The sequence below is a fragment of the Furipterus horrens genome, unplaced genomic scaffold (genome assembly GCF_987537825.1).
Source record: "Furipterus horrens unplaced genomic scaffold, mFurHor1.1.pri manual_scaffold_4, whole genome shotgun sequence".
NCBI lineage: Eukaryota > Metazoa > Chordata > Mammalia > Chiroptera > Furipteridae > Furipterus > Furipterus horrens.
In genome coordinates, this window is record NW_028327174.1 from 150,282,991 (window position 1) to 150,304,927 (window position 21,937).

Below are 21,937 nucleotides of genomic sequence, written 5' to 3' on the forward strand. Positions count from 1 at the left end.
TTTATAAAAATTATTGTTTCCTCTTGGTATATTTGCAAAGAATAGAATTATTAGATTTAGCCATGTTTTGTAATCTGGGAGTAAACTGATCCCCAGCAAATTTCCACCACTTCATTGCAGATGCCTCAGCCAAAGCAGAGATAGCTGTGGAGGCTTTTATGAGGATTATAGCTCTGCCCACTGTGGCTGTCCTTGGAGTAGGTCAAGGCCCCCAGTGGAGTGGATCCAGGAGTCTGTAGTTCTTTCTTCTGCCTCTTGGTTCACTGGCAGAAGGAGGCTTTGAAAACAAATAAGAACCCCACTTTCCATGGATCTAGGGAAAGACACTCTTGTACATGTCATTACTTTCTTAAGTGGGCATAACAGAGGGGAGATCAGAGATGTCACTTACCTGCTTTTCAGAAATTCTCACTGATTGTTTTTTCAGCCTAAAAGTGACAGGCTAAAATCAGGGCACTGAGGGTTTTAAAAAATTTTTATTTTCTTATTTGATCCACTTTTATGTTTAAACATAAATCACTGCTAACTGACAAGTTATATTTTAGTATGCCAGTAAGGTAGAAACAGAAACATTTTAGTCTTACTTAATTTTACACAAATTAAAAAATTACCAATACCTAAGTATTCTCACTATAACAATTTTAATTAACACAAATTTTATAAAGTAAAAAGCCAAAAACCTCTGTCATCAACAACCCGTGACAATAATTACTTAACAATTTGTGTATATTTTTAGACCTTTTAAGATGTATTTTGTGTAAACATAATGCATTTAGTACATATATAAACATATGTGCATATATATAGTAAAAATATCTGGTATTGTATGTATATTTAGTATTATACTTTGGCCCAATGTATACATTCCACAACTTGCTTTTTAAAATTTAATATGTCCTAGACTGCCATATGTTTTTCACATGACCAGAAATCCATCTTTGAGAAGGTTGCAAGAATTGTTTGAAACTATGATGATTGGAGAATATTGAAGCTGGGTATATGCATACTGGTTATAACTCAAAAGTTAATAAGATACACAATGGAGGCCTTATTATATACTCTTTGTTTACTTTCTTCAATTTCAGAGTGTAATTAAATTTGAATAGCTCAAAATAACAATTAATTTCACTCAGTTTCAGATGCATTACAGATTGATTCATTGTCCAACCTATGTTTATTGAGGCTATACAGGCCTAACACCATGCCACTTCCTGGTGGCACTAGTCAGAATGGCAGTGGTAAAACCTCTTGATTTGCTAGTCCTTGATACTAGATGATTAAATAAATATGATTTGCTTGAAGTCTCATGTAGACTGCAGCACTTGGTAACATCGACCATATTTGGGTTTATAAGAACAAGTTCATTTTGCTGTAGATATTACTTTACTGTATTATACTTTGTCACATTGCTTTCAAACACATTTATTATTATCAAAGACATATTATAATCATCACATTAATCATACAAGTGCCTCAGATTTGCATACAGCTTTGCAGCTAAAGAAAGAAAGGGTCCAATGATTTCACTTAGAAGCAACAGATTCTTCCCTGGTTTACAAAGCTGGGCAAAAACAAATGGACACAGGGGCGCATCATAATCCTGGTTGACAGTGAGCTTGGTGCTTTCTTTTATTGACTTAAATAAAGCCTCTACTTTGTTATGTGTCATGTATAGTCAGTCCAGCTGTAAAATGCTATTTTAGTGGGCACTCATTCCCTGATTCAGAGCTTGAGTTTATACTTTGTCAGGATGTTTACTAAGCAACAGTAGGAAAGAACTTTTGCCTCAGATGTTCTGGTTTAGAGTTTCTACTTTGCCATGTGGCATCATGACAAGTGTCTTCAACTCTCAGAGCCTCAGTTTCCTCATCTGCAAGGAGGGAATCAAATGAGATCTGATATTGGGAAATAAGTTGTCAATTCTGATATGCTCTGTAAATGCTAGATATTTCTCAAACCAATATTGTTATTAAAATGATTTCTCTTGAAGTCTCATTTGTTTCCTTTTTGAGGGAACACCTGTTCAGTGATAGTATTAATGATGTCCCTGTCTGTGCCATTAGCCTATTAAGAACATGGAGTTTTTCAGACATTTCACTTGCCCTATGAGAATTGCTCAGTCTCTGTGTGTGTTTGTTTATTATTTACAACCTAGGCTTTGCTGTAACATCCCTTGTTGTGCTGATATTTTTACACTAGTTGGCACTTTGGATCTCTAGAAAATGACCAAACCAGAGACACAGAATTGAGAAGCTTTGCAGTCTTCTAGTTCTCTAATGCTTTTCGTCTCTTTTTATCCCTGTGATTCCAAAGATAGTAGATGAGCTCACCGCCAGTTTTCTGACAACTTATTTGCATCTTAATTCTTGCTACATACAGGAGTAGTAATTTAGTAGTTATCATTTTGGATGCAGTGAAAGAACTAGACAAAAACATGTGTAGAGCATCATACCATGCATCAAGGTGTTTGTTCCCACTAGGAACATATTATTGAAAACACAATATTCATAGAGATCATAGTAGTGCTGGGACCACTGCTGGGCTGGTGTCATGGAGCAATCATGATGATGGCAGGTAATATCAGGCACTGTGCTCTGCACTTCACGTGTGTTTGTCATTTGTCCTAACAATGGCCCTAAGAGGCAGGTACTATTATGAGTTTTACATTTTCCTGAAGAGGAAACTAAAGTTAAAGAGTTTACATAATTTGCTCAAAGTCACATAGCTGGTAATTGGTGAAGCAAGGATTTGAACCCAGCTCTGTCTGAACCTAGAACCTGAATTTTTACCCAGTGTACTATAGGCTTCAGTAGACAGTTGTGTTTTATTGCTAATGATGGGTGAGGAAATTGTCACATCACTTCCCATTTTCAAGTTGCACTTCTGAGATCACTACATGGAGGAAGTCTCTCTGGCCAACAAAAGTGGGGCGGTCATGACCATCATGGGGAGCAGGCGAAAGCCTCTATCTGATGTATCTACAACATTGCTTTGGGGAGAATGGATTTGAGTACAGGAGGAATGGAAGCAGGGTGACCAGCTAGGAGGCCATGACAGTAGTCTGGGAGAAAGGTGGTGGGAGCTTAGACCAGGGTGGTAGCTATAAAAGTGGAGAGAAGGGAACAGTTTTATATTTATTTTGGAGATAGAGTCAACAGGACTTGCGAATGGATTTATGTAAGGAATGAAAGAGTAGAATCAAGGATAAATCCTAGATTTTTGGCTTGAGCAACTGGTACTGGTTCCTCTGATGGGAAATAGGGGAGAGCTTATTTGTGGGGAAAAAGATCAATAGTTCTATTTTGGACCTGTTATGTTGGATATACTATTAGACATTTAAGGTGAAACTTGAACAATGAGTAGAATCTCAACAGGATGGGAAGGAAGAAAAGACATTTTAGAGGAAATAGCTTAAGTTGAGCAAGTGCATAGCAGAGGAGGGAAAGATACATTATTAGTTTATTGTGGCTGGAGCAGGTCTGAGAGAGGAAGAGCAGAAAGAAATGATATGATGAAAAACACAGAATACATTCTTTTTGCACTTTTACTAGAACCCAGTACGTAGAGTAAGTTAGCAAGAAATTGATGCATTATATTGTTACATAGAAGGTCAATTATTTCTGCAGTTGATGTACCAAAAATATACCCTCATCAGAATTCTTGTCACAAATGGCAGTCACCAAACAGTAATGCTACTTCATTGATTACATTATTATTTTGGCAGTGCTCCGTATAGGGGCCACTCTCAGTCCAAACCACTTATGTAGCAACTACTGTGCAGACAAGGAGGGCTCAGACGGCAGCTTTTCCATCCTTCTGCTCAGTGATTCTCAGTCCTATTAGACCCAAGATCTTCTTTTGTAGCATCCCTTTTACCATACTGAAATAATCTTCATAGTTAATAGAACCAGCTTATACAAACCACAGTATTTGAACTGTAATATAAAGGAGAAATAAAAGGAAAGGGATTTAAAACAAAATGATATGTATATCAGTATGTAAATGTTGAGCATAGTGAAGTATTTAGATGTGACATGATTTTCAAAATGCCGAATCTCAGTTAAGATCCAAACAGCAAAGTACAATTATTCCTTAATTTACACAGTACTTTCATCCCTGAAAACCCAGTGTATTTTAAAATTATGCAAAAAGGTGAGTTGTATTTATATGTATCAGTTAGGTTCATAACGGTTTCTCGCGTGAAAGAATGTCTGGTAGGAAGTTAGAAAGTTGCACAGGAGTGTCTTGAGCATTGCTGGTCCTTTGGTTCCTACCCATGAAATGTTGCGACATATTTTGGAAATTCCCCTGGGGTTGAAACCATCCCTGCTAAGAACTGCAGCTCTAGCTGTTCTCTGGGCCTTCGGGACATTTGCATCCCTATATCACAGAAAACACTGAACCCCAGTCTGCACTGTAACTTTTGTGTAAACAGGGCATTCTCTGCCTTGTTCCTGTTCTATCCCTAGGACCTGGTCCTTGGTATGTCCTAAGAAAACATTTGTTGAAGGAAAGAATGGATGGATGGAAGGGTGGATGGATGGAAAGAGATTTTCCTCTTTGTTCTGTTTTGTAGAACAACCCTTTAGATAATGTTTTATCCATGTTATGACTTGGGGAGGCTTTTAAAATTTATTCATGAGATCAAAAGTAGTAGAAGTCACCTGCCTCTTGAATAATAGGTACTGCAGTCAGAATGTCTTTTTTATCTGTGTGCCATCTCTGCCATCACTACCATCACCTGTCTAAGCTGTTATTTTGTTAAACTTGGGGAGGTAAATACATCACTTTTAGAACATAAACCTACTTATACCTTTTCTTCTTTCTTCTAGTGTGGGAAGAGTTGGCCTACTATGAAGAAAACACACGGGAATTTCTTTTCCCTGAACCCAAGCTGACACCTTCAAACCCTGGGATGTGTAGGGAGGTGCTCATGAAAACAGCTGCAGGTTTTCCAGTAAGTGAACTGTGCCCAGCTGGGCTTCTGTTGCAAGAGAAATTCTTGGGACCTGAACATTTTGTTCCTGATAGGGCTTGCTCTTGGGCTTATCACTTCATTTTGGTCAGTACCTCTGTTATTCTGTTTAGCAGTCTTGTTTAGATGCCCCACTCAGAAAACCAAATTATACTGATTCCCATTATTGATCCGAGAGGTGGGAGTTTTACCTAATCTGGCTAAATCATACACTGTCAAAGAATTATACAAAGGATTTTTTCCCTCCCTCAATGTAGATAAACTGAGAGATTTGGTATCAATTTATTTAATTATATCTATTGTTTTAGTAATAAGAAGAGTAAAATAAGGTAGCAATAGTAATAACGCCACCTCTCATTTATTTTGCACTTTGGTTTTCTATATGATATCTTATTTCCCTCATAACTGTTCTCAAGTCAGCCAAGGCAGAGATTATGGCCTCCATTTAATGGGAGGGAAACTGACAGGGATTCACAGACTGATACCAGAAGTTCTTCAAATATAGGGCAGTTATTCAATTGATAATCTTTTTTAAATTTATTTTTCAATTGAACTTATTGGAATGATGTTGCTTAATAAAATTAAATAGGTTGCAGGTATTCAGTTATAATCTAACTGTTTGAGGGCATTACCTTACCCCAAATTTGAGATATTTATTTTGATGTTATCTGTGATGATTTCTCACTCTGCGGCAACTCTGACAATTTTCTTGACTTTTATGTCACTTAGATGACCTCCATTTTAAGGGCCACATTTTTTAGATGATAAGAAATGTATTTAATACACAATTTATAATCTCTATTTTGTTGAGACTACTGTGCAGAATAGATAATATGCAGGACCCCTGTTTCTGTGACATTTATGATGACAGAACTTCTAGTTCTAATACTTCAAACAGTAAAATTCACCAAAAGTTGTCCTAGTCAGAATTTCTAATGACCGCAACTTTAAGCCCTCCATTATCTGGGCAGGTTTGGTGAATATCACTGACACCATTTTTTTCCTCAGAGATATTCTTTTTTTTTTTGGCATTGTAAACACACTTTTGTTTAAAATTAAAATTTTTGAAACAGCTGTACTAAGAGTGGTTATCATAGGTCTTTAACTAAATAAGACATAACATTAAAATAGTGTACATTTTGAGTTTTTAAAGCACCACTTAACACTTACATATTAAAAAAAATTAAATACTGAAACACTGTTCTATCTCAGGAATGAGTTTGGGAATGCACATGGGATAAGAGAGCCATCTTTAACATCTGCGTACTGACAGGGAACACTCAATTCAAAGCCATCTTTAAGCGTTTCCTACATTGCTCACTTAAAGGAAAACAAATGCAGGTATCAAAGAATTTCTTGGTAAATTTCTAGCTCTTGGAAGGCTACAGCTTTCCTTAAATGTGATTTCTACATTTTAAATTTGTCACCCCAAAAAGCTAAAGTGTAGGATTTACAAGTATTTCATTTTTTGGAGAAATTTTGAGAAATGACCACAGTTGCAGCACATCCAAAAAACTGGAACTAGTTTAATGATCTCTGTAAACCTTTATGTTCTAGATTTATTTTGAACCCAATTTCTAAATAACATAGCATAGAAACAATACATATGTATACCACACTGCTGAAGTAGCTTAAACTTGCCAAGACATCTTCAGAGCACCTCCTTTTGTACTAATTTCCTTGAAGAGTTTCTAGGTCACTCTGCTTGTCGCAACACAAACGACCTACCCTAACAACTGCTCTTAGGTGTTTGCTCTGCCAGCTCAGGGAATGTCCTAATAAGCTTCTCCGCATTTCCCAGTCTCTCACATGAAACAGCACTTGTGGCTGGTCATCCTCTGGCCCTGCCTTACCGCCTGTTTGACCGCTTTTCATACTTGTCCTGGCTGCTCTGCTTCCTCGGTGGAGAAGGACTGACTGTGCCCCGAGCTGGGAAGCCGTGCCTGTACGGGTGGGCTCTGTGCTTCTTCCGGCTTTCTTCTTCCTGGTTGTGGCTCTTCACAGGTTCCTTATAGCCCTCTTTTTGCTCATGGTCTTGCTCTTTCTGGGAGGGGAGTGTGTTCTTAATTGTGTTAATGAGAAATCTTTTATTGGAGCCAGCAAGAGGACACTTCATCCATCCCATAGGTCCCATTGTTTCTGCCCTTGTTTTCCCACGTTTTGCCTCTTTAAGCAGTTCTTCTATTGCTTTCCTTTCCAACTCCTGGGCCTCTTCCATCGCGGGGGGGCGGCTGATGGAATCCTCAGGTGGTGCTGGCGGATGGGATGCTCTGCCCCATATCGCGAAACGTGCGAGCCAAGCAGGAAGAAAGGAAACCTCAGAGATATTCTTTGTGTATCACTTATAACCATGGTCTTCCTGAGATGCTTGCTTTTATTATTTTGAGTTATTGGGATATTGCTCTTCAGAAGCTAAAAGAGGGTGAAAACCGGTGAGAATCAGGTGGGGAATCTGCCTTATATTAACTTTGGTTTGCCTGAGTTTTCTAGTAAATAAAAACCATCTATCAACATTGGGCTGGTATCCAGCTAAGTATCAAGACAAGGAGAAACACAGCCTTTTACAGTTGTTCAAATGTTGTCTTTGTTTAACTTTATGAGCATAAATAGGAAGAAGAACCTATGGGAAGTTGTATTTATAGTTATTGATAAATGCAGGTAATCATTTGAGAAAGGGAAAGATCCTCATGCATTAGAGTTAAAATATCAATTCTTACAATGAAGTGAATCAAACTATATTTTAAACAATTTGTGAAAAGACAGAGGAAACTTAGTTTCTCTCCAATATCCTAAAAAAGCAAAATAAAACCACTTGCTAAAGTTTTAATCATAGCTGGTATTCACTGTGTGCTCATTAGATGCCAGGCACAGTGCTGAGTTGGTTATATGGATTATCTTGTTCAATCTGCCTGAACCCTGCAAGGTGGCTACTATTTTTTCCCTCATTTTATGGATGGAAAAGCTGGCATAGGGAGTTTAAGAAATGTACTCAGAGTCCCAGAGTAGGTGAGCAGGGATTCTCATGCTGGCCTGCTGGACTTCAAAGTTTGCACTCTTAGTCACTGCATGATGCTATTCTCTCATGTTTATTTCAGCCCAGTTTGGAGTTTCTTTTTATTAATATTGTATGGCATGAGAATGAATTATATGTGCAGGTCAGACAAATTATTCATTTCACTTATTTTCTCTTAATTTATTAATTTTTAAGAATTATATATATTTCAAAAAAAAAAAGAATTAGATATATTTCCTCCACTCAAATGTGCTTTTTCTTTGTATTTCCTTGTTGTTTTATTTTATTCACTTGATACTCTTAACAGCCTTCCTCCTCACTTCTCTTTTATTGCTCAAGTCAAGATTTTTTGAAAAATGTAATCTGTTTTCTTCTTAGGTGAAGACTGAATTTATTTATTTTTTAAAATATTCTTTATTTTTTTAAATTATATTTTATTGATTATGCTATTACAGTTGTCCCAATTTTTTCCCCGTTGCCCCTCCTCCACCCAGCACCCCCCACTACCTCAGGCAATCCCCCAACCATTGTTCATGTCCATGGGTCATGCCTGTAAGTTCTTTGGCTACTCCATTTCCTATATTGTACTTTACATTCCCATGGCTATTTTGTGACTATCTACTTGTACTTCCTAATCCTCTCACCTCTTCACCCATTCTCCCCCAAGGTGAAGACTGAATTTATAGGATAAGCAGAAAGAATATTATTTTTAAAAATAATTAACTTTTAGTTAATTTTATTTTTTTCATTAATGCAATGATTCTAGAAAAATGCTACTGATAAGTCCATTTATTGACTTAACCATCATCACCATCATCTTATTGCTAAGGAGATGGAACATGACAGAGCCTGTAAATTTTACCTTTGAATTATTATGCTAAAATTGGTGCTGCTATGAAAAAGAAAGCTCATTCCTCCTTATTGTCTGTAAATCATTGCCAGGAGTGGAGGTTATTTAAGGTGAGCAAGAATGTGTTATGTGGATTTCTTCCCGGTAGCTACCCTCCTCTCCTCTCTAGGCACAGTAGATCAGGGATTTGAAGAACTCTTGAGCAGCTACATGGATAGTGGGTAAGTATGGCCTAGGATTGTCTAGGTTCAATCCCAGTATTGACACTTAATGATTGTGACTTAGGGTAAATTACTTAATCTCCATGTACTTTAGTTTTTTCACTTGTAAAATGGGACTAATAATAGTACTTTATAGGGTTATTGTGAGGGTTATATGGATAGCCTCTAGCATAATCCTGGTATATAGTTAGATGTACAATGAATGTGAGTTGTTATATTTTATTATACTGTCACCGAAGATTTAATATGCCTCCCTATGAGACAATGAGAAGACTGTACAAGCCTGTGGCTCAAGAGATGACTTATTCAGGATCAGGCAACTGGACCATGGGGCACCAGGGGCTTGCCACACATGTGAAGTCTTGTGATTTCACCAGTAGCACCATGGAGCCTGTAACTGCCCCCAATCCTCTTCTTCATGTGGGCAATCTTGTTAACCAGAGGTAATGCTGTAATGGTCATGTCATTGTACATTTTTTATCAAATACCCCCTTGGGTTATCTGACCCTGTGCAGCAACTGCGCCCTTGTGTTTATAAGCCCAGACATTTTGAGTCACCAGTCCAGCCCGAGTACTCTTAAAGGCATACTATGCATTCTAGAGTTCCTCCCACATCACAAAATAAAGGAGTAAGAATGTAGAATGTGTCTGTTACAGACTTGTTTTGTAGACAAGATGAATGCACAGGGATGAATGTGTATAGGAATGAATGAATGCACAGGAAACAAGCTGAATAATTGATCCATGAGTCCACCTGCCCCCAGGAGGTAGCATGGGGCAATGGAAAGAACATGGGCTTTGCTGCCTGACAGTGGCAAATCCTGGCTCTACCAATCCCCAGCTGTGTGGCATTGGACAGAATATTTGATCTGAAATATATATCTATTTCACAATATTTTAGACAATATGATACTGAGCAAAAATAGAAGTATCAATCAGTATAACAAAATGAAGAGTTTGGAAATAGGTCAAATGAACATAAATATTTGGTATAAGATATAAAGCAACTTTTTCAAAGCAAGTAGATAGGGAAGGAGAACTCCTATCCCTCATTTCCCCTAGGTAATCTCATTAGAGTAGCTAACTGCATGGACACTGGATTTGGAGTGCGTGGGTTCAAATACCAGCTTTGCCATCACTAGCTGAACAAGTTACTCTAACTCTGTGTCTTAGTTTCTGCCTCTACAAAGTAAAGATACTATTAAGACCCACCTTATTGGGTTGTTTTGAGGATTAGATGAGTTACTATATGCAAAGGACTTAGGTCAGGGCCTGGCACATAATACAATTTATGTAAGTGTTTAGCTATTCTTATATTTTTTTATTTTTCATCTTTATTGGTGTATAATTGACAAATAAAAATTATATACATTTAAGGTGTAAAACTTAATGTTTTTGTGAAATAATTGCCACAATCAAGCTAATTAATATATCCATAACATACTGTTACTGGTTACCATTTTCTTTTGTGGTGAGAACACAAGACCTACTGTCTTAGAAATTTCACATATATAATACAATGTAGTATTGTTAACTATAGTGACATTGCTGTACATTAGATCTCCAGAATTTATTCATCTTGCATAACTGAAAATTTTTACTCTTTGACCAACATCTACCCATTTCCTTGTCCTATAAGTCCCTGGCAACCAGCATCCTACTTTCTCCTTCTGTGAATTTGACTATTTTAGATTCCACATATAAGTGAGATCATGCAGTGTTTATCTTGCGGTATCTGGCTTACCTCAGTTAGCATAATGTTTGCCAGGTTCTTCTATGTTGTTGAAAATGGCAAAATGTCCCTTTTTGAGGCTGAATAATATTATCCAGTGTGTATATATATTTGTTGTGTATATATTTTAGGTAATGCATGTGGATTATGCCAACCACACAAGAGAACAATCAAGTTCTTGCATGATTTCAAGTTAGGACGGGATGGGCAGAGAACTGTTTCCAATAATTTTATTTGCCTCTTTTATGCTATTTTATCTTTAGGGCATTGCTCCCAAAATAGAATTTTCTACAAGGACAGCCATCAGAGAATGTGTGTTTCAACATAGAAACAGATTTCTTGTAAGTATAATCGAGAAGCCAGTAATAGAAATGTCAAGAATTTTCTCTACAAATTTAAAGAACTTGGTTTATCAAGTTTAGATGCAACTGGATAAATAGAAACCTTGAGACTTATTGCTAAGTTTGAATTTCTGTGAAACTGTTTACTCAGCTTGTCACAGTAGAGTAAGAACGTCTGGCATATTCATCATGGTACAGTTGGTGGAGCAAAATGTCTCAAACTAAGATCACAAGTGTGACATATAAGCTAGTTAACTTTTTTGGTTGTTGTTGTTTCATGACTTTTACTCTTGATTTTATGAACAGTAGTGTTTCCTTCTTTCTTCTGCTGAAGCTGAAGCTCAGAGCTGTATTGTGGGCCATCTTTGGTAACCATGAAGGGTCTTGGGGCATCCATGAGCATTCCCTCCATTTTATTCTCTTGTTCAGCCCTTACTTCCCCTGCACCCTGATTTTTTTCTGGGTTTCTTTTACCTTATTGTACACAATTTTGTAACAATTTAAAGTCCTTTCTAGAACAGTATGAAGAATGAATGAATGTAATTTGTAAAGCTTCTTTGAATACTTTGCTTGTCATGCTAAATCTTGCCTGATCCTTGAAAAGACCTTGAAAATATGGGCTGTGGGTACTTGATGCCAAGGGTCTCTGCAAATCCATCAATCCTCTGGGCATTATAACTCATATAATGGGAAACCAATGATTAATGTTAAGGAAGTAATTAGCTGCTTTTCAGTTTTTCTTTATTTACCCACGATTTTCCCCAGTCTATTTGATATGTGTGCACAGTGAATTTTTTAGTCTATCTTTTTTCTTTAAAACCTCCTAATATATATGTCTTCCTTTTAACACTTAACTTTTAAAAGTACTGTAATATCTTTGCTCTGGCAGGGTAGCTCAGTTGGTTAGAGCGTTGTCCCCATATGCCAAGGTTGTAGATTTGATCCCTGGTCAGGGCACATACAAGAAGCAACCAATGAATGCATAAATAAATGGAACAACAAATTGATGTTTCTCTCTCTCTTTCTCAAATCAATCAATAAAAATAAAAGTAATATTTTTCTTATAACAAGAGTACATCACTTATTTTAGAAAATTAGAAAATAGAAATAAGCAAAAAGTACATAAAAATAAATTTATATGTCATTTTTACTATCTAGAGATGAGCATTTTTAAATCATATTCTTCTATAAAACACATACACTTTTATTTTAAAGGATTGGGATCATACATACTGCATATTATTTTGTACTCTTACTTTTTCACTTGATATACCATGAATGTGTTCTCATATCCTTAAGTACTTTTTTCTTTTTAATTTTCACCCAAGGATATATTTATTGATTTTAGAGAGAAAGGAAGGAAGGGAGGGAGGGAGAGAGGGAGAGAGGGAGAGAAACGTTAATGTGAGAGAGAAAAATCGATGGGTTGCCTCCCATATGTGCCACAACCAGGAATCAAAGCCGCAACCTAGGTATGCGCCCTGACTGGGAATTGAACCTGCAACCTTTTGGTGTACCAGATGACATTCCAACCAACTAAGCCAGGGCTTCTTAAGTATTTTTACACCAGGCAGATTTCCATCACTTTATTGTATGCCATTGTACAGTAATGCCATAATTTGTTTGGCCAACCATTTTCCTACTGTTGGGCACTTAACTGATATGTCACAGTCCAGTCAGGAAAACAAACCACACATATTATTTTAACAGAGAGATGTAATATGGAAAAAAAAAAAAAAAGGCTATATAGGGGCTGGAGTACTGAGAAGTAAAAGGAGAATGCTAAAGTGATGGAGATAGTAATTGCAAGAAGCAGATTCCACCCCCTGGACTGAGGAAACAAAGGAAAGAGGTTGGGTCATCAACAGCATAGAAGCTTCAAGAAGAGACCCCATAGAAAGGAAATCCCATAGCAAAGGGTCCCTGGGTAGGGGCTGCCTTCCTGGGTGCTTCCTCAGGAATTCTGAGGTAGGACTTTGAGAGCTGGGACTCAGACCTCTAAGGAGGGACACTGCTCATAGCTGGTGCCTCATATCCTGTGGGGCTAGACTCAAATCTCTGAGTGCTGGTATGTCTGAGGGGGCCACAAAAAGGCTAGTTCTGGGATGATTGGAGTGGCAGGAACTATCAACTGGAACCATTTGCTGTTGCTAAGATGAAGCATGGTTGCTGGGGTGATGCTGACAGGAATACAATGCAAGGCTAGAAGTGGTCAGTTCTGTGTTCTTGCAGGCTCCCTCTTAGTGGCAGACTAATAGAATAGCAGGAGAAGCAGAAGGGGTTGCAGAGTGTCAGCCCTGTAGTACAAGCTGAGTCTAGAAAAGTGGGTTTGGAACTGAGAGGCAATTGCTTACTCACCACTCACCAATATAGCTGGTTTCTCATTTTTGAACTGTTGTAAATTTTTTTTTTTAGCTGAACACTTAGTCATAATTATTTCCTTGTGATAAATTCATTGATGTAAAATTGCTGGATCTGAGTGTATGCCAAATTCTCTCAATCTCAATCTTAATGTCTGTATATTGATCAGTCAGATATCTATGAGAGAAGTTTCTAATATTTTCCAACTGTCTCCTAATACAAATAAATCTCACTGTTATTAATTGAAATACAATAGCAGGTTATAAATGCTGATAATGTTAAGCTGAACTGATGACAAATTAAGTAGAAAAATGACCTTACTTGAGTTCCTGTTTTATAAATCTAAGGTGGTCCATTTTCTACCTTAGTTAAATAAAATTTAATTAAATATAGTTATATTCTGACTGAATTTTCTTTTTTCCCCCCACTTTTGTTTTCAAAAGTATTGTTTCTTTTTTTGGTTTCAGGAAGAAAGATATAAGTCACAAAGTCCTGTATTTACATCATATGGACCAAAATTCCCCTTAAATAATACACATGGGAAGCCAAAGGAAAGTAATCTCAACAGACTGCCCCAGAACATGCAATGCCGGGTGCCCTCTCCATATTCTACCAGGTGTTTCTTCCAGGACCAGCCAGCTCAACTGAACCTTGGAAAGAACTTCAGAATCTCCAGAGAAAGCAAACCTCCATTTGTAGTTAGACATGTGAGCCTAAAATTATTTTTCAGAGTTCTTTGGAATGGTAGGGGTGTGAATGAGCTCAGAATACAGGGAGTTTGGGTCATAAAAACAATTGGTTAATAATAAATAAAGAGGAAGTTCAAACTGAATAATAACTATGATTAAATTATGTTACCTTCCTAGAGTCATGTTCAGGAAGTTTCTATAAAGATGACTTGTACAGAGGGCTTGCTCACTAAATGTCAGCCATCCCTGTCTTGAATTTTTGAAAATTATTAATAGAGTGTGATGGCAACCTGCCATTATCCAGAAGAATCAGTGAACTGAGAGGTAGAAGACACAAAACAAAGGCTGGCATATACTCTGTGCCAATTTAAAACTAAAACTTCATCAGTTTTAAAGAAAAGTGCTTGAAGTTTCAAGTGAGGTTGTTACTCCTTGGTCATACTTTAAAGCAGCGGTTCTCAACCTGTGGGTTGCAACCCCTTTGGGGGTCGAATGACCCTTTCACAGGGGTCACCTAAAACCATTGAAAAACACATATATAATTACATATTGGTTTTGTGATTAATCACTATGCTTTAATTATGTTCAATTTATAACAATGAAAATACATCCTGCATATCAGATATTTACGTTATGATTCATAACAGTAGCAAAATTACAGTTATGAAGTAGCAATGAAAATAATTTTATGGTTGGGGGTCACCACAACATGAGGAACTGTATTAAAGGGTCGCAGCATTAGGAAGGTTCAGAATCACTACTATAAAGAGCAGGAAAAAGTACAGTATTCCCTCATTTATCGCAGGTATTATGTTCTAGACCCCCCCCCCCCCCGGCAATAGGTGAAAATTCGTGAAGTAGGAATCTTACATTTATTTTAGTATTCATATATATTTTAAGGCTTTATAAACCCTTACCACACACTTATAAACCGTTCCCAGTCCCTTATTAACCTTTCGCAATCCCTTATTAACCTTTTCTACACTTTTATAAACACTACTGATGTTCTTAAACATATTCTACACTCTTAAACCTACGAAACTTTAACAACATATGTATACAGTACCGCAAAATCCCGCGATATAGCGAAAAATCCGCGATTAATAATTAAATATAATATTTTTTTAAATCCTGCAATACAGTGAGGCTGTGATAATCGAACTGTGATATAGAGCTGGACTACTGTATATCTGCAGGAGGAAGCAATAACGTGCCATAGTCAAAGCCCTTGATTAAATTAATTTAGATTTAACCCTCAGAATATTTGGCAAATGTAGTCACACTAGTTCTTTTAGTCTTTTAGTCTCCTTAAATTTTTTTTAATTTAGAAATTTATTCTGTTTAATCCATAAGCTTTATATAGCTTTAGTTTAAAAAACAAAAACAAAAACAGTGAAAACAAGACACCATTTCAAAAGTCTGGGCCCTTCCAGCCTTCCAAATACAAGAGCTCTGAAAGTTGTATATACCAATTGGAAGAATAAGACAAAATTATGAATGGAACCATGACATTTCATAAAACCAGGTGTATGTAACTGAAGGATCCTTCCTGGGACTAGTTAACTACCTTTACAAAAAAACACAACAGAATAGAATGAAATTCCAGTGTTGCAAATCAACTTGTTACACATCAGTATTAACCCACAGTGTCCTTGTCCTGGCAAACAACATGCTTTCATTTTCTGTCTCATCCTAGAGCTTGAATCCTGATTCATTTCAGCAGAGACTTCACAGGCAACAGGAAAGATTGTGGCATTAAAATGCTAATTTATACTTTTGTAGTAGTTCAACAGTGGTCTTATTTCTGGGCAACTGCAAACCATACAAGGTTGGATGCATCATAACTTAAATGGGTGCTAACACTTAAATGGGTGCTAAGACTCAAATGAGAAAAAATAGAGAAAAAGAAAAGAGAAAAGAAAACCTCTGGGAATAGCCAGGGGCATTTAAAGAAATCATAAAAATGCCAACAATATTTAAAGCCCCCTTTTTAAAAAGGGGACTTGTTTTGGCTTAAAATATTTCACTCTAAATGAATTTATGCCAACTGTCATAGGGATGTCTGTACCCAAGGGTAGGTAGGATGACGACCATGTCCAGCTTGAAGCAGCTAGAGGAGCTTGAGACCTTCACCCATTGTCCTTTATAAGATTATAAAGGGTCTTAATATCGAAGAGGGAGAGATTTTTATTTTTTATTGTTAAAATAATTAATCATTTATTTATTAAAAAACAAAGAATATATGAAAGGGTGAAGCGGGAGAGCTTATATGTATGAACCATGGGCATGGACTTGGAGGGGGGGATTGCTGGGGGTGGGGGGTGCTGGGTGGAGGGGAGTAAAGGGGAAAAAATTGGAATTATTGTAACAATATAATCAATAAAATATACTTAAAAGAAAAAAGGAAAGAATGTCACTAATACACTGTGGACACCTTTTGCAATGTAAATCCATGCCCCTTTTTTACACGGTGAACTTCAACCTAGCAATTATTACAACATATGTTATAGTCTAAAGCTCAAGCACATTTTAGCATTTTTGAAATTGCTTAAATTTTTTGACTACCAAAGAAAGAAAGGGAAATATTGAAGTGTTCAAAAAAATTACCTATAGGCTCACCAGCATAATAATAAGTAAATAATTAATTAATTTAATAAGTTATTTACTTAAATGCATTTTCTTTCATCTTTTTTATAGTCAAAACGCATTATTTTTCCACAAAGTTGTAGTTATACTGAACTATATATAGATTAGTTTCTCAATATATAGAGTTAATATTACATTAAAATCATGTCTAATATTTCATATTCTTCATTAACACCATTCTGTGCTCTAGTTCATGACTTATTCTCCAGTAGTTCTTATAACTCCATTATTTAACTGTTGATATTGTCAAATTGATAATTTTATTTAAAGTCACTAGTGATGATCTTTGTGTATTTGACATCATATATGAAGCATGGTAAGCCCCAAAGTCAGGCTGTTGTTGAGATGACTATATTCAGAGTTGGCTTTTAGCTAGTGTGGAGATATTCTTTGGCTAAGAACACAGAACAGCTGTTTTCTTCATGGTGACTTAGATAAAAATGTTTGGCCAAAATCTAGCAACCAGTCTTTAAACATGGCATCATAAAAATATTGTTGAATTGAATTTATTGGATAGTCAGATTTGTTCCATTTGAAATACATTTTTTGCAAAATACAACTTTAGTCTGTACTGTTATGGGATAAATAACCTTAAAATCTTGGTAGAGTTCTTAGGGAAATAAGACTAGCTTGATATTTATTTCCTAAGTTCTTTATACATTCTTTTTCATTTAGCCAGATTTCTTGATACCTGGTATTTCTTTAAGTAGAAGCACTTAAATTCATAAGACCTAATACTGTGAAGACCGTGAATTCTAATTGATGTGTTTCTTCAAGTAGAATGAAGAGTAATGTTATAACCTCTCTTCTTGAAATTAAAAAAAAAACAACACAAATAAACAAGGTAAAACAAATCCAGCAACTCTCCCTATTTATTTTACCTGTTTGCAGATCACATTGTCCAATTTATGAAAATACGGCCACCTTAAGTAAAATAATATAGCACTACTATTCTTTTTTTCAAGGGTATAGACACTCAGATTGGCAGGAGATGTGGAAGGTTGAATGGTCGTTTTGTAATAATCTCTTGTTTTCAGGGAGAACCTCGCCTAGACCAGCTTTGCTTAGATCGTTTGGGAACGTGAAACTCTGTCCTGTTTTAAAAGAATGCAAAATAAACTTCACTTGGTCTTTTCTGGGTTTGATCCTTACCAGTGGTTAAAATATAATTTGTGTCCAACTTAGTTCTTTATGCTAATATTTAGCCCATCTCTTCCTGACCTAGCCTCAGTACAGATAGGGACAGATATCTTCCCCTACTGGGATGATATTAAATATACATGGAGACTGTGATTTAATTTGTTCCCAGCCTTCTTTTCTCACTTGCATGGTCCTCAACTGAGGGGGAGAAAAGCATAACAGGTAATGCGGAGAGGGTAATACAAACTATGGTGAGTTCAAATTTTATTTCTTCCCTTTTCTTTCAGGTGGACAGTGCAAAGCCCTTTGGTGAGAATATTTTAGAGCATCATTCCTGGAAGTCTAGAAGAAAATCCAAGTTTTCACACTTTCCCTTTCCAATGAGAAGAGGTATTCAAGTCTCTTGTTACTCCTGTACATTTTCCTATGGGAGCAAATGCATCCTACTTATAAATCTTCTTTCATACTCTGAATCACAAGTTTCTTTGGAAACTTGGAATTTAATTCTCAAGTACTCTTTAGCTGTAGAGTTTCCAGGGAAGGGGTCCCCATGGAGCAGTCAGCTGAGAAGCATTGCAGAGTTCCCCTCGCTATTGTAGGAGACTGCTCTGAGTAGTGTGGTCACCAAGTGTGCTCTGGTCTCATTTGTTTCCTGGCTGGGCTGGGAAAGCAGGGAGCAGCTTGTTTTGGTGCAAACTCCTTGTAAAGGCACCATTGATAGCTAACAAATAAGATTTGCCATTCCCCTGGGTGGGAAAGAGCAGGGGATCAGTGATCAGGAGACATAATATTTGCTTTACAAGAGTCCATGTTAGTGAGGAGGTGAGTCAATTTTATCTGAAGCAGTTAGGTTAAGGCAGAGGACCTCAAACTTTCAGGTATCATGACCTTTTTACATTCTTAAAAATTGAGGACCCCACAGTGCTTTTGTTTATGTGGGTGATATCTATTAATGGTTAGCATATTGGAAATGAAAACTGAGAAGTTTGTAAAATACAAGAATGCACGAGCACACATTCCACTAGCCATCAGAGTGGCAGCGTTATGACCTGTTATCTAGCTTTTTGGTACTACACTTGATCTTAGACAAAAGGCTGAGAAGTTATGTAGCTTTTCAAAAACTCCATTGTACAGTGATGAGGGAATAAGAGTGAAAAAGGCAACTTATAGCTTAGTATTATTAGGAGAATAGTTTTGACCTTGCAGATCCCCTGAAGGGTCTGGGAGACACCTGGGGAGGTCCCTGGACCATCCATTGAGAGTCATGGATTAAAGCATCCCTTGGAGACCTTTGCTGTTGATTGAAATACATGAACTGTGTCAATACTGAAGCTCAACACAGTGAAGTTCAACCATTGCTGAACTTAATAAAAATTCTTGGGCTAGAAAGGGATAGTAGTGGCCCATTCTCTTAACTCCTGGTGGGACTGGACTGCTACCATCCCTGACAACAGGGTTTCCTATTTTAGGCTTAAAGGTTTATATATTTAAAGGGCTGCACAGTCTCTTATGGTAACTGAAGACAGTTGACTGTTCTACTGCAGCCAACCAAGGACAGTGTACGACTTCACACAGAAAGTGCTTTAGCACTTCTGACATTTAATTTAAGTCCTTTGGATTGAAAATCACGAGGGTAGCCTATAAAAGCAACACTGTCTTTCCTATTACCGTGGAATTAAGCAATAGCAAATGTCCTTTCCTGGAGAAGACAAGTTGGGCTTAATGCTGGCCCAATTATGATAGGACTCATGCATAATATTGGTCCCAGCCTTTATCTTTCCTTAATCCTGGCAGGTGGAGAACTAAGGTTCCAGAGAGATTACAGAATGTGTACAGGTCACACACCAAGTTTTTGGCAAGCCTACATTTAGAGAAGACATTCAGACCCCTGGGCTCAGAACCTGTAGCTTCCAAGCCATACGTTTGCTTAGGTCACCTGTCAACTCATTCATCCAGGCCTAAGGTAGACTAAAGCAGTGCTTCTCAAATTTAAATGTGCATTTGAATCACCTGGGTATCTTGTTAAATTGCAGATTCTGATTCAGTAAAGCTGGGGTGGGGCCTGTGATCTTTCTTTTCTAACAAGCTTCCAGGTGATACCGATAGAGCTGGTCCATGGACTGCACTTTGAGAAGCAAAGGAAAAAAACACAAAGCCCCCTGTTGAAGGAAGTACAGTACTCAAAACCACAAGCAAGGGGACTGTAGGACAGGTTTGTGGTTATGGCTGAAAGAGGCCTTAGCATTGCTGATTTCCTGCTCTGCTGGGAGAAGAGAGCTTCTGGGATAAGAGGGATACACGTATACATGCATGCCCTTCTCTGACAGTTTCCACGCCTTAAAATCCCTTTTTATAGCTTTCTTCTTACTGCTGGTGGCGCAAGGGAGAACAGAAGTCAGGAAAAGCCCCTCTCCACTGCTTAAGCCCCAGTCACACTGGAGGCAGCCAGGGGAGCCTTAGCGTAGCCTTGCAGATATGCAATTCAAAAACATTTTATTTCTTAACCTGGAAAAATCCAATTTAGTCTTGGTTTTGTTTATGTGTATGAAATTATTTACTTCCTAGTCATTCTTACCATTCTCTGGCATTGGGTCTACTTACTTATTTTGAGTCTTCAGGGTAATCACAATGATTTATCCTTCTGCTGTGTCATGTCTCTCCAAGCTCTTACATATTCATTGTCTTGATTTAACATTTATGTCTACCCTGAACAAGTGTACTCAAGAGTTTCTGCATAAATAGGATTCCACAAAAATCAAATATAAAGGGGATGGCAGAAGTGGCAGAATATATGAATTTTATATTTGAACTACATGGCTTTCTTTTAGGTTCTGAGTACCTGGGCAAATATGAGTTTTCTGGGCTGTTTATGGGTTACTGAACTTATTGTTTTACTTTAGTCTCCCTTTTACCCTTCCCATATCCATATGTGTTGTCATTAAGAATATAACGTCATTGTTGACCTCAAGAGGACAGAAAAACTTGGATAGAATTGCTGCGACTCAAGGGAGACTTAAAAACGGTTGTGTAATTTGCAAGGGAGCATTTAAGTTTTCTAATAATTCATCACGTAATATTTTTGTACTGCCGTAGAATAAGTGTAACAGCAGTTTTAGGGGGTAACTGGTAATAATGAGTCATTGAATCACCTGTTCCTCTTTCTTCTAGCATCTTCTCTTGACAGCCTTGCAGCTAATGCAAAGGTAATTTTAGAAGTAGCATTTGTAAAATAATTTATTTCCAGCTATTTAATGTCAGTTACTGTGCTTTCTCCAGTGAATGGTGAAAAGTATATTTCTAGCTAGTGTTGATTATGGAGGTGCTATAGTTTAACTGGAGTTTAAGAGGTCCCCAGGCTCCTCTGTCTACTTTGTTTTGCTTTAGTTTTTTTGTTCACCTCATATAAACTTTTTGCATTTGTAGGATGAATCACTAGTGAGTGTATATACATAGGCCCAATACCTACTTTATTAGTAGAATTTTCATTGCTCTTTCTCTATCAAATATTTTTATACATAGAGGTGGTAAATCACTTATTCTTGAAGTTTGATTGTTGTCAAGGTGAAGAAGAGAAGTTCTGTGTTACAACATGAGGACAGATGTATGCAAAGAAAATGGAGTGGGCTTCTTATGTCAGAGCATTGAAATGTTTTGTTTAAAAATTATTATCTTTCCAAAACCCAATAATCCCCAGTTCTCACAAATCAAAGTTTAGAGCATGAGTTTGTTTTGGCTTGTTAATATATACATGCCAGACATATAGAATTTTAGTTATTTTTCCTTGACCTTGACTCCTCAGCATTTTGTCTCTAGTCTTCTGTACTCCCACCCCTATTTCTAGCAGGAGACCCCCAGGACAGGTATTCCATCACCTTGCCCCCAGTTCTCATCCTTGTCCCACCCCACCCAGCTTTGAATTAAGCAAACAAAAGCAAAACTACAACAAAAGAATAATGCACGTTGTCATTC

At 37.1% G+C, this 21,937-nt stretch overlaps 1 protein-coding gene and 1 pseudogene across 3 annotated transcripts in view; one reads left to right on the forward strand and one right to left on the reverse strand.

Moving 5' to 3' along the window:
* SPATA6L (spermatogenesis associated 6 like) overlaps positions 1–21,937 on the forward strand; it is a 53,129-nt gene that overhangs the window by 18,497 nt on the left and 12,695 nt on the right. For 2 of the 3 annotated variants that reach the window (XM_090275838.1, XM_090275837.1), the window contains exons 5-8: positions 4,833–4,957; positions 11,055–11,132; positions 18,256–18,358; positions 21,137–21,171. In XM_090275838.1, coding sequence (XP_090131964.1) covers positions 4,833–4,957; positions 11,055–11,132; positions 18,256–18,358; positions 21,137–21,171 — 341 coding nt within the window. Of the gene's footprint in view, positions 1–4,832; positions 4,958–11,054; positions 11,133–13,960; positions 14,201–18,255; positions 18,359–21,136; positions 21,172–21,937 lie in introns of all 3 variants that reach the window. The other variant, XM_090275839.1, reaches the window with a different exon arrangement.
* LOC150013065 (protein POLR1D pseudogene) lies at positions 6,595–7,196 on the reverse strand (annotated as a pseudogene).